This window comes from Onychostoma macrolepis, chromosome 01, assembly GCF_012432095.1.
Source record: "Onychostoma macrolepis isolate SWU-2019 chromosome 01, ASM1243209v1, whole genome shotgun sequence".
In the NCBI taxonomy this organism is placed as follows: domain Eukaryota; kingdom Metazoa; phylum Chordata; class Actinopteri; order Cypriniformes; family Cyprinidae; genus Onychostoma; species Onychostoma macrolepis.
This window is the reverse complement of record NC_081155.1, coordinates 46866566-46880430: the sequence shown is the minus strand read 5'-3', so window position 1 is coordinate 46880430 and position 13865 is coordinate 46866566. Positions and strand designations below refer to the sequence as shown.

The window sequence follows — 13865 nt, the reverse complement described above, 5'->3', positions numbered from 1 at the left end:
TACCAAATTACATTTATTAGAATGACAAACGCCTGACTGCATTGACTGAAGTTTTGGATGAATCTCACGATGTTTAACCCTCTGGTGTTGTTCAGTCATTTTAGACAGAAATTTTAAAAATCGTTACTTCATCGGAATATTACGAAACTTTTGACTTTCACGCAGTCACTATGTGACCCCAAAAAAAAAGAAAATTTTTGGACTTGATTCGAAAAAAGCTAAATGGTTGTAAAAAATAGTTACACTTGTGTTGTTCAAGGTCAAAAATGTCCACCATAGGAAATGAATGGGAAATAGGCAAAAGTACAGAGATGTTTTTGTGTGTACAATCTACAAATCAGCCGCAATGAAGGGCTGACAAAAACTTAAGCGATTATGCCTGAAAACACTGCTCAGTAACTAAGGAATGCACAGCACTGAATATATATATAGATATATGGCTATACAGCCATCTAATGGCTACACCATGGTATTACAGGTGATTATTAATTATTTTTTCCACAAGGTGGAACAAATCTGCCTCAATTCAATGGATTTTAAATACTTTTGATCTATTTTTAAACTTAAATACTGCATTAATTGAATATAACAAATGATATAAAATGATTTTATATATATATATATATATATATATATATATATATATATATATATATATATATATAAAATTATTTTATATATATATATATATATATATATATATATATATATATATATTTTATACAGAAAAGGTCCAATATTTAGATATGAATATTTATAACATGAAATGTGTATTTATATATATAAATACACACACATACAGCATATATTTAGAAAATATTTACATTTATATATTTATATTCATATAATTTATATCATATATAAATATATTTAATATGTAAACTTAACATATTTTTCTTAAATATATACTGTATGTGTGTGTATTTATATATACATAGTAAACATACACAGTACACATAAATATATATTGTAAACAAAACTTTTATTTTGGATGCAATTAATCGCGATTAATCGTTTGACAGCACTAAAAAAAATCTAATTAGTACACAATTATGGCCTCCGGTCGGCGAACAACACAAGTGTGACTCCCAAATGAACAATACTAGAGGGTTAAGCATTTGTTCTTCGATCGATCAGGTTCGGTTTAATATTGGTTTTTCTTCGGACTCTACTGTACACGTGTGATGTGAGCTCATTATGAAAGCCTATACTTTACAAAGTGGAGAAACGCTGAACACAGTTACTGTAAAAACACTGAATAAATGCCGGAGTCTGTAGGAAAAGAAACATCTGGAAGGCTTAAAAAGCAAGAACAGGAATGAATGAGTGTGGACTGTGATCCTGATGGTGGTCTGAATCAGCGTTTAGCGCGGCGGCGGGTGAATCTGCTGCATGTGCAGAGAATCATACGTGTCTTTGGTCACGGAGCTCAAACCCTGAAACACACAATAAACACGTCAAACCCACTCTGATGCTCAGGATCTGATGTTCAGCTGTGATGAGAAGTGTGTCTGACCTGATAAACCTGATCGGTTCGGCGGCGCTGGAGGAGAATCACAAGCAGAGTGAGTCTTTTCATATGAATCATTCAGATGAATCGGTACGATTCAGTAAAAGTGAATCAGTCACACTTACGCCTGGCTTTGCCTCGATCTCTCGGTACGTGTCGTCAGTCTTCCTCTGCAGAGGCTGAAACAAACCATCATCATCATCATCATCACAGCTTTGAGGAATAAATTAAGTTATTTGCTCTGTTATTTCAGTCAAATATGAAAATGTTTTGTTTGAATTTGAAAACAAGCTCCATCAATATAAACTAGTTGTCCAGTGTTTTATATTATATTACATTATAGATAATATATTTTTTTATTATTTCCTTTAATTCAGGTTCAAATTTCAAGACAAAAATTGTAGTTAGTAACGTAATCCATTACATTACACATTTTCGGTAATGTAATCAGACTACTTTTGGATTACTTTTGACTCATCTTGTTTTTCACATTGATTTAAATCAGATAATCTTATACCATATTGATATAAAATGACAAAGAGTAAAAAAAATTAATCCCATTTTTTTGTTATCAACTACATGAAGTGCATTAAACATTATATTATGTCAAGGTTTCCCAAACTGGGTTTGTTAAGGAACTGCAGGGGATTCCTGAGTTTAATGAAAAACTAATTATTAATTAAATCATAAAAATGTTCAATTTAAACTATTTGAAAATTGTTTACCTGCATGTCATAATCAACTCAGAGAACCATGGACATGCAAATGTGATGCTTCATTATTAAAATATTTATTTTAAAATCTCAGGGGTACTTCAGATAAAAATATATTAGGTGAAAGAGGATCAGGTGATTAAAAAAGAATTAATTTGTGCATTTTAATGTGTTTGAAAGACAAACAAAAGTAATACACTGCAAAAAATGATTTTCTTCCTTAGTATTTTTGTCTTGTTTTCTTGTATAAATATCTACAAATTCTGGAATTAAGATGCATATATTTTTGCTTGTTTTAAGCAAATACTAACCAAATTTAAATAATATTTTCAGAAGATAAGACATAATATCTTAAGTCGTATTACTTGTCAAGTAAATGCATCCTGATTTAAGAATTTTTGATATTTATACTAGAAAACAAGACATAAATACGAAGAAAGAAAATATTTTTTGCCGTGTACATGGTAAAATAATATCGTGATGAGTGACAATTCAAATAAAGGCTTATCTTACTTAGTATTTTTGTCTTGTTTCTAGTCAAAATATCTACAAATTCTTAAGCTGCGTTTACTAGATAAGCAAAATGACTTCAGATATTTAATCTTGTTTCCAGGAGAAGAAAAACAAAAAAAACTAAATGAAGTGAATTCTGCATAAAACAAGTAAAATGAGTAAAACGCGATTATTTTTATCACCCCACTGGCAGATATTTTTACTTGTTTTATGCAAAATTCACTTAATTTAGTTTTTTTTAGCTTAAGTCATCTAGTAAATGCAACTTGATTTAAGAATCGTTAGATATTTTAACTAGAAACAAGACAAAAACACTAAGTAAGAAGAGTCTTTGTTGCAGTGTGTGCGTTGTGCTCAAGCAGTACTCACAATAAAGTCTAAGCATAATTTTATATCAGTAAAATAGATTTGAACTATACTTCGTATGAAATAAACGTGTTTTAAAATGTTCTTTACGAGACAAAAACAAAGGTTCTTGGGGAAGCAAAGCGAAGCCCCTTCAGTCTGTGCTGTGAGTGCGAGTGCGAGTAACGTTTCTGATCTGATCTGATGCTGTTTCTGTGGTTTCTTCAGCTGGATTCTTCTTCTCAGCGCTGCTAATAAACTTCCTTCCTGTGATGAAGAGGCTCTTACCGTGTAAGTGTCGTCTCCTCGCTTGCGACCCTGTGAAACACACACATGCAGTCAGGTCAGGTCAGCAGAGCTCCTGTGTCATGTGACGTGTGTCATGTGACCGGTCACTCACCCCTCTGGCCGGACCCTCCTCAGCCCCGCGCTGTCCCAGGACGTCATACGCTGACTGGCCGGTCTTGTTAATGGGCTGGAAGACATCAGACGCTCGTTAACGTCTCTAATATCGTGATGATTGGTTCATTGATCACGTGTGATCTGATTCTCACCTGATACAGCGAGTCTTGATCCTCTTTGCTTCTCTTCTTGACGAACTGAAGGAAGAAACTTCATTAATGAACTGCGATTTTTCACACTAATCGTGGGTTTGATTAATAACACACACGTGCTCTGCTCTCCAGCGCTGATCGTAACTCATTACAGCGCTTGTAACATTTTAAAACACTTGTAACCAGAAAACAGTTACTTTTTATTGATTACATGATTTAAGAAATATTTACATGTATATATTTATAATAATATATTAAATGTAAATATATATAGTATACTGTATATTTCTTAAATTTGTAATCTATATTATATATACACTACCAGTCAATTTCTGAAGGATCATGTGACACTAGTAATGATGCTAAAAATTCAGCTTTGAAATCACAGGAATAAATTAATTTAAATAGAAAAATATTTCACAATATTACTGCTTTTGCTATATTTTGGATCAAAGAGAATTCTTTAAAAATCTTACTGTTAAAAACTTTTGACTGGTAGTGTATAATGTTCATAATTCATATATATATATTAGTGGTGTCAAACGATTAATCGTGATTAATTGCATCCAAAATAAAAGTTTTTGTTTATATAATATATGTGTGTGTTCTGTGTATATTTATTATGTATGTATAAATACAAACAAATGCATGTATATATTTTTTTTTAAATATGCTACATTTATATATTAAATATATTTATATATAATATAAATTATATGAATATAAATATATACATTTAAATATTTTCAAAATATATACTGTATGTGTTTGTACACACACAGTGCCATGAAAAGGTTTTTGCCCTCTTGTTTTTTTAATTTTTTACATATTTGTCACACAAATTTTAATATTACACAAAGATAATGCAAGTAAATACAAAATGTAGTTTTTAAAGGATGATTTCATTTATTAAGGGAAAAAAGCTGTCCAAACCTGCATGGCCCTGTGTGAAAAATTAATTGCCCCCTCCTGTTAAATCATGAAAGAACTGTGATTAACCACATTATTTTAGAAAGCTGAGTTAAATTTCACGAGCCAAACCCAGGCCTGATTACTGAAATCACTTAAACAGAACCTGTCTGACAAAGTGAAGCGTGTTTAAAGAGCAACACATCATTCCGCGATCTTAAGAAATTCATAAACAGATGAGAAACAAAATAGTTTACATGTATCAGTCTGGAAAGTGTTATAAAGCCATTTCTAAGGCTTTGGGACTCCAGCAAACCACGGTCAGAGCCATTATCCACAAATGGAGAAAACTTGGAACAGTGGTGAAGCTTCCCAGGAGCGGCCGGCCTACCAACATTACTCCAAGAGCACAAAGACGACTCATCCAGGAGGTCATAAAAGAACCCAGAACAACATCTAAAGAACTGCAGGCCTCACTCGCCTCAATTAAGGTCAGTGTTCATGATTCAACAATAAGAAAGAGACTGGGCAGAAACAGCATCATGGGAGAGTTCCAAGGCAGAAGCCATCGCTGACCAGAAAGAACACAAAGACTCGTCTCACATTTGGCAAAAATATCTTGATTATCCCCAAGACTTTTGGGCAAATATTCTGTGGACTGATGCGACAAAAGTTGAACTTTTTGGAAGGTGTGTGTCCCGTTACATCTGGCGTAAAACCAACACAGCATTTCATAAAAAGAACATCATACCAGCAGTCAGACATGGTGGAGGTAGTGTGATGCTCTGAGCTTCAGGACCTGGATGACTTGCCATAATTGATGAACCATGAATTCTGCTCTCTATCAGAAAATCCTGAAGGAGAATGTCTGGCCATCAGTTTGTGACCTCGAGCTCAAGCACACTTGGGTTCTGCAGCAGGACAATGATCCCAAACACAGCAGCAAGTCCACCTCTGAATGTCTCAAGAAAAACAAAATGAAGGTTTTGGAGCGGCCAAATCAAAGTCTGGACTTAAATCCAATTGAAATGCTGTGGCATGACCTTAAACAGTCCATTCATGCTGGAAAACCCTCCAATGTGGCTGAATTAAAACAATTCTGCAAAGAAGAGCGGGCCAGAATTCCTCCACAGCGATGTAACAGACTCATTATCAGTTATCACAAACGCTTGATTGCAGTTGTTGCTGCTAACGGTGTCTCGACCAGTTATTAGGTTTAGGGGGCAAGCACTTTTTCACACAGGGCCATGTGGGTTTGGACAACTTTTTTTCCCCTTAATAAATGAAATCATCATTTAAAAACTACATTTTGTATTTATTTGCATTATCTTTGTGTAATATTAAAATTTGTTTGATGATCTGAATCTTTTAAGTGTGACAAATATGCAAAAAATAAAAATAAAAAAACAGGAAAAACGTGTGTGTGTGTGTTTTTTCTCATCCATGTTATTAAAGATGTGACTAATGAGTGCAACACACACTAGGGTGTAGTAGGGTAGTATGCAATTTGAAATTCAGCTTTGGTTTTATGGATTAATTAAGTGTGTCAAAGTGTGAACACACTAGTACTCGCACTATACGTAGCACAGCTGGCATGAGTGTGTGAGATGGGCCGCAGCTTTGTGTGTGTGTGTGTGTTGTAGACTCACTCGCTCACGCACGAAGAAGGCAGTGATGATGATGCCGTACAGCAGCAGAAATGCATCCAGGATATAACAGTAATTAGGGTCGTAATACGAAGATGCTGAAAAACACAAGAACAGCAGAGTATTGATGAATGAATCTGAACAAACACCAGCAGCACTGAACCAATCAAACACAAGCACAGTCAACAGAACAACACACACACACACACACACGTCTGGGAACTCTCCATAGGCGTAATGGTTTTTATACTGTACTTACTGTATGTGCTATTGTCCTACACCAACCCTACACCTAAACCTACCCCTTACAGGAGACTGCAGGCATTTTTAGATTTCCAAAACACATCATTCTGTGTGATTTATTAGCTTGTTTCCTCACAGGGACCAAAAAATGTCCCAACAAGTTCAAAACTGACTGGTTTTACTATACTTCTGGGGACATTTGGTCTTTATAATGTAGTGAATGCCAGTGCGCACACACACACACACACACACACACACGCTCTCCTGTGAAGTGTGGTGTGTGCGTCTCGTGTTTCTAGTTCAGCGGTTTGTTCAGCTGCTCTAACTGACTAACTGTGTGTGTGTGTGTGTGTGTGTGTGTGTGTGTGTGTGTGTGTGAGAGAGATAAAGAGGGAGGAACACATGAAAGCATTACAGCACACACACATAATAAAGTGGTGTAAAGTGTAAATGTAACACAAGCTGATGAAAGGCATCGTTGTTGTGTGTGAAACTCCTTCAGCTCTGAAATATGCTGCACGTTTGATTCACGCTTAAATCATATTAAAATATGAAATCAGCGACGCAGCTGTTTAAAATCATGATGACCCAAGCAGATGTTCATCAGCCGAACTAAACCAGTTAAACCAGCGTCTGTTAAACCACTCGAACTAATGAAGCCCTTAAACACGAGACCTTTGACCTCCGAGACTCATGACTAACACACATTAGGAAGCGTTTTCTAGTTACGGAATAAATAAAAACTGTATGAACTAGAACTTCATTTAAAACGCTTCTTTCAGTCAAAGCATCCGTTTGAAGACTGGTCTTGACTCAAATATTGATGATCAATGCTAAATATATATTTCAGTAGAAAAAAATCTTTGTAATCTATATTTAGTAGAGCGATTTTAAATAATTATCATATAGGAATTCTTTAAAATAACTTAATTTCATATATTGTTTTATTAAATATCATATAATAAATTAATATTATTTGTGTAATTGCAGACAAAATACTGCAGAAATACATACAAACATAAAGCATTACATAAATATATTACATAAATACATAAAGCATTAAATGAGAACATCAGATCCTAAAGCAGAAGCTTAAATGTCATAAAAGGTCATGGTTGAAGCCTGAATACGCACCGCAAAACATGATCTTCTAACTTAGTATTTTTGTCTTGTTTTCTGGTATAAATATCTGTAAATTATGGAATTAAGATGCAGTTACTTGACAAGTAAAATGAGTTAAGATATTATGTCTAGTTTTATGGAAACATTATGCAAATTTAGTTCGTTTTTGTTTAAAACAAGTCTTGTTTCGCCTTTGAATTAAGCTTATTTTTCTTACTCCACTGACAGATATTTTTGCTTTTGCAAACAAAATTTGAATAATATTTTCAGAAGACGACAAAATATCTTACAATTTTACACGACATCCTGATTGAAGAATTTGTAGATATTTATAATAGAAAACAAGACATAAATACGAAGGAAGAAAATATGTTTTGCAGTGTAAAAGCAAAGAAATACAGAATCAACACTGAAGAAGCTTCACAAACATCTGATCTAGATTCATAACCTGCTGCACTTGTTTACTTGAGAAGTATTCAGTGTCGTATAGTTACACACGCTGCGTTTCACCGCAGCAGAAGAAGAAGAATCAATAATGTGAGGTATTTGTGTGAGTATACGGTTGTATGGAAGCGGTGTGATTCTGGATGAGCGCTGAGTGAGTCTGAAGCTGGTCTGAGTGTGGGCTGATCTGAGCTTCCTCTTCCTCACCGCAGACGCTCACTGCTGCGGTTCACGAGACGGACTCCTCGAACAGGTCAAACGCAGGCCTCACGCCTCACGCCTCACGCCTCACGCCTCACGCCTCACGCCTCACGCAGGGTCATTTGATCATCAGAGGAGCTCAGAAAAACACCACACTTCACTGTACTTCCGATTCTGAAGATTTTACTCCTCACTGCAAAACATGATTTTCTTCTCTAGTATTTTTGTCTTGTTTTCTTGTATAAACATCTACAAATTCTGGAATTAAGATGCATTGACTTGACGAGTAAAATAACTTTTGTTTTTGCATAAAACAAGTAAAAATATCTGCCAATGGGGGAAGAAAAATAATCTTGTTTAATAATTTCTCTTACCCCATTGGCAGATATTTGTACTTGTTTTAAGCAAAAAAAAAAAAAAAAAAATTTGGATGATATTTTCATAAAACAAGACAAAATATTTTAAGTCGTTTTACTTGTCAACACTGCAAAAAATGCTTTTCTTACTTAGATGTTTTGTCGTTTCCAGCCAAAATATCGAAAAATTCTTAAATCAAGAAGGATTTTCTAGACAAGTAAAAAATTATTGTCTTGTTTTCAGAAAAATTAAGTGAGCGTTTCCTTAGAACAAGCAAAATAATCCTATTTCAAACAGAAAAGATTATTTAGCTTGTTCAAAGGAAAAACTCTGAAAACAAGACACTTATTTTTACTTGTCTAGAAAACCCTTCTTGCTTTAAGAAGTTTTCGATATCTTGGCTGGAAACGACAAAAAGCATTTTTTGCAGTGAAGTAAATGCATCCCGAGTCAAAACAATTTGTAGATATTTATACTAGAAAACAAGACATAAATACTACGGTAGGGCTTGTTGTGCTGTGGCGTGATGATTATGATCTAATCTAATAGGTTTTTCAGGTTATTGAGCTGATCAAAAGAGTGTGATTGTAAGCTACAGTAACAGTAATGCTAAAAATACAATTCAAAGAATCTATGAGGAAATAGATCTGTAAAAATAGCACATATAAAGCTCAAGCCGGAGTGTTTGTGTTCTGAGGTTAAGAGATGCTTCTGTAGAAGGCTTTCTGTCCACTACATCGCTCGTCGCAGTATAATCCGTTATTTAATATATAAAACTAAATCTGTGAAATTTACAGTAAAAAACAGAGCTGTGGGTGCCAGAACTAAAATACGGTAGCAAAATTTAGTTTTACAGATTTACCTCAAATTTACAGTAAAAGGGTATTTCGTTAACTTATATATACCAACCTATTAAAGTACTAATATCTGTTTTGTAGCTTTATAATACACTGACAGCTCTTGCAGAAGCTGAGGAGGAAAATACTGATGTACAGACACTAAACTCCATCATGGAAACATGCATGACACCAAAATATGCCATAACTCATTTCAAAAAACTAAGAAATGAGTTATTTCAACAAAACATCAAATGTGAGGATTCTGGGAAATGCAGATTTACGGTTTTTCACTGTAAATTATACAATGACTTATTCTCACTTCCAAAAAACAAAAAAAGAAATCTAACAGTATCCAGTATTACATTTAACAGTATTGTTCGCTTCAGTGAGACTTGATCATTAAAATGACCACATTATCACATTTTAAACTAAATGCAATAAATCTTGAAAACAGTGTTTATTGTGTTTATCTCTCAAAATGTTCATTGATGTTCTTTCCAGGCAGCGCTATTAGAATTACACATTAAATTACAACCAGAGCTTTCATCAAATGAACAAACTGCATGATATGCTGATTAATCTAATTAATTACAGTTAATTGCATATCTATATTTACAGAGAGAAACGCCTCAAATAAAGCAGAGAAAGCTGCAGACAGCAGCACTGATCTTTGGTGTTAATTGGAGTTTGAGAGGCGATTCAGAGCTCGTTCTTCTGTTCTGCGTCTCGTCTCAGTGTTTCACGGTTCTGTTTTCTGACTGTAGAAATGTGCGCTGTTGTATTTTCTTTAGCGTATAAAAACTCTTACGCAATTCATTCAGTTTGCATTGAAAATGATTCGACAGGAATCCGGTCGCTCTGGATTACATCCAGGTTACTTCTGCTTTATAATACTTCAGTATAATTTGAAGCTGCTCTTTTTTACTTTTACTGGAGTATGATTTTGTGCAGATAACAGTAAACTTGACTTTGACTTCAGTGTACTCGAGTACTGTAAACGTGAGCACAGATGCAGCAGAAACACTGACGTCCACAGGATTTAACTAAATGTTATATATGTGTTCTTCTGTTTTACTTTTATTTGAGCTTCTAAGTTTCTGTAACTCGGTTCATAACACGTGCGACTCGTCTAAACAGATCAAATGAACAAAAGCCTGTTCTTTTGCTACATTACTGCAATAAAACACATTAAAATTTACACATTAAATATGTTAGATTAAGATTAAAAAGTAAAATAAATACGAGCGGATGAGTTTAGTGTGAATGAAGCGATCGTATGGTTTGATCAACTTTAAAGAAAAATATAGTTTGATCATTTTTATTAATATAATCAAACCAGCGACTCGAACACTAGAATTTGTGTAAAAACTAGAAAATAGAATGTGATTTTTAATTTATATAGATATGTCTTGAAAATGTATTTCTTCATAAAAATATATACATATATATATATATACAGTTTAAAACTTTGGGTTTAGTTAGATTTTTTTTAAAGAAATTAATACTTGATCAAAAACGCATTAAATTGAACAAAAGTGGCAGTAAAGACATTAATAATGCTATAAAAGATTTCCATTTCAAATAAATGCTGTTCTTCTGAACTTTCTATTCATCTGTGAATCCTGAAAAATAAAATGCATGACGGTTTCCACAAAAATATTGAGCAGCACAACTGTTTTCAACATTGATAATAATCAGAAATGTTTGTTGAGCAGCAAATCAGCATATTAGAATGATTTCTGAAGATCATGAGACACTGAAGACTGCAGTAATGATGCTGAAAATACAGCTGCATCACAGAAATACATTACAGTTTAATAGATATTCACACAGAAAACAGCTGCTTTAAATTCTAATAATATTTCACATTATTGCCGTTTCTACTCAAAAAACATGAATCTTTCAGAAAGGTTTGACGCGTGGTGGTCTGTATAATGTGAATAAATGCTTGCTGTGAATGTGGAGCGCTGGTTATACGCTGATCAGCATCTGTCAGGTGTGACACATTTGAGTTCACAGCAGAAAAACACGAGCATCACATTCATGTGATTGAGCTCTACAGCGTGTTCCTTGAAATGATGTTTTTCAGCCTGTATTTTCCACCGTGTCTCATCATTTGATTCACTGATCTATTACAGAGGGACTCTGACTGTAAACGAAGCTGGCGTCGCCCACTGAATGAAGACTTTCCACAACATCAGCAGCATCTGATCAAAAACAGCCTTCAGCACAAACACAGACGTCTCTGAACACGCACCCAATTAAGAGCAATAAAGCAGAAATCAAGATTCTCTGAAACTGTGAACGGAAGATTCTCCGAGACGCTCACGAGTCAAAATACATGAGCAGAAATGACCATTTAAGAGTCTGTAATATCTAAATCAAATATTATGTCAATAATATATATAGTTATATATGAGTTTATTTGCAAAAACGGATAACTCCATTATGTAAAATGTTCAAAAATCATGTTTTTTTAATTATTTTGTTAAGTTTTAATTGTGTTAGTTGGCTGTATTTTTTAACCGAATCAAATGAACCCAACTGCAGTTTGATTGAGATTAATTGGAATGCACAATAAAAAAACATGATTTTTGAAAATCGTTAAAAACGGAGTTATCTGTTCTTGCAAATGAACTCTTCATATACGTATATTGTATGTATATACTTGTATGTTTGAATTTAAAATGATTCCCCAATACTAAAAATACTAAATCTAAAACATGCATCTACCAGATGGACTGTAGAATTAAATTCACCAGCTATTTGTAGAATCCAGCTGTAAACAGAGAGTGAGTGTGTGTGTGTGTGTGTGTGTTTGTGGAAAATCATGAATGGCTCAGGAAGCTCATCTCATCAGTAATTTGATGACACGACTGGAGTGTGTCGGTGGAAAGACTGAATGCATCACTGATCTGATCTGAGATCAGCAGATTCTCAGCGCTTCCCCGCGCCGGATCCAGCTCACAGACACAACACTCTTCTGCTCGAGCCGAGCGCCACAGAAACCTCTAAAGACACTTTAACATTCAACACTTGTTTTTGTTCATCTGCTGTTGACTGTGAAGCTGCTTTAGAAAACAGAAGCAGGTTTTTAGGGTTTATATAATGTTTGGAGAAGCAGAAGTTTCTTCTGATGTTTCAGCATTTCTAATAAACGATAAACACTCAAATCAGCAAAATCTGTTGATGGTGAAACTAATGTTCATTGACATTGTTGCAGAGTTTATGCCTTTTTTCATTTTAAATTATTTCAAATAAATCATTTTTATTTGTACGCCGCTTTTCACGATCCATGTTTCAAAGCAGCTTTAGATTCAATCAAGCCTTTAGAATCTTTGTGATATTATTTGTGGTTATAAAATGTATACATCCTTGAGCTATATATAAGGCGCTATATAAAGAAAACTTATTATTATTATTATTATACAATCAAATCATAAAAAAGAACTGTGGAGATATTTTCACTCATGTTTTAGATTAAATGTTTTCTGGACAAATATTTAAATGTTCTGTAAAAATTAAGAATTAAAATTAACAATGCAAAATGTACAAAAATATGTATTTTAAAACATTTTTTGCACTGTGGATGTATTGTTAAACTGACAGACAAACATAAAATGAGGTGAATAAATAAACTTTTTTTTTTTTTTACGCAACCATGTCAGCAGCGAGTGAATAACACGAGCCAAACAATAACACAACACTATAGAAGATTAATACAAGACGAAAATATTGAAATACATTTAGGTGATACTTTTTAAAAACATCAGTTAAACTTAATATTATTATTATTATTAAAAACAAAATGTGACAGTTCGTCATTTTCATATTGACGCCGCCTGTAATTTGATCTTTATAACTAGCATTTGTTCTTCAATTCCATATAATCACATTTTAAAAAACAATTCTGAGTAATAATTAAATTTGAATCGCTTGACATATTCGATCTGGAGCGAAAGGAAGGCAGATGATAGAGGCCTGCGAGCGAAACACGAGCCCAGCGAGCCCAGCTCAGGTCAGCAGTGGACGGCCTTTGACCTCAGGAGGCCAAAGGTCAAACGCTGGACTCATCTGAAAAGAGTTTCTGAGCTGATTCTCTGAGAGGATTCTCAATCTTTACACCGGAGGAAACGACAAACCTCGAACAAAGATGGCGGCTTTCCCTTGACTCCTGCAGCAGACACGTCTCAACATCTCAACACACACACACACACACACACACTCATACCTGAAGCAGGTGTGATGGACAGCAGGATGACCACGGCCGACGCTCCTCTCCACGCCATCATTATCCCTCCGTCTGTCTGTCTGTCTGTCGTCTGATGGGCCGCAGGTTCGAGACGCACGAGTGTGTGTGTGTGTGTGTGTGTGTGAGTGACACCGTGACTTCAGTGAAGCTCGAGATCTGCTCTGTGACAGGAAGTGGCTCCTCGAGCTCCACCTGTACATACAGACACGACCCACCT

The 13865-nt window shown here is 34.5% G+C and overlaps 1 protein-coding gene across 1 annotated transcript; it reads right to left on the bottom strand.

Moving 5' to 3' along the window:
* Positions 1–739: 739 nt before the first annotated feature.
* cd247 (CD247 molecule) lies at positions 740–13858 on the bottom strand. Its single transcript, XM_058773332.1, has 8 exons — positions 13628–13858; positions 6194–6288; positions 3636–3680; positions 3482–3556; positions 3370–3399; positions 1636–1689; positions 1517–1543; positions 740–1436 (listed from the first exon to the last, which is right to left on the bottom strand). The coding sequence occupies exons 1-8, from the start codon at positions 13686–13688 to the stop codon at positions 1365–1367; spliced, it is 459 nt and encodes a 152-aa protein (XP_058629315.1). The 5' UTR covers positions 13689–13858; the 3' UTR covers positions 740–1364.
* Between the last annotated feature and the right edge of the window lie 7 nt (positions 13859–13865).

What these genes read in the sequence shown, in the direction of transcription:
- cd247 (XM_058773332.1), bottom strand. Translation starts at nt 13,688, where the DNA reads ATGATGGCGTGGAGAGGAGCGTCGGCCGTGGTCATCCTGCTGTCCATC. An exon ending in CCTTCTTCGTGCGTGAGCGA is followed by an intron (nt 3,681 to 6,193) that starts GTGAGTCTACAA and finishes TTCTTCCTTCAG; the next exon opens with TTCGTCAAGAAGAGAAGCAA. An exon ending in GAGGAGACGACACTTACACG is followed by an intron (nt 1,690 to 3,369) that starts GTAAGAGCCTCT and finishes GGTTTGTTTCAG; the next exon opens with CCTCTGCAGAGGAAGACTGA.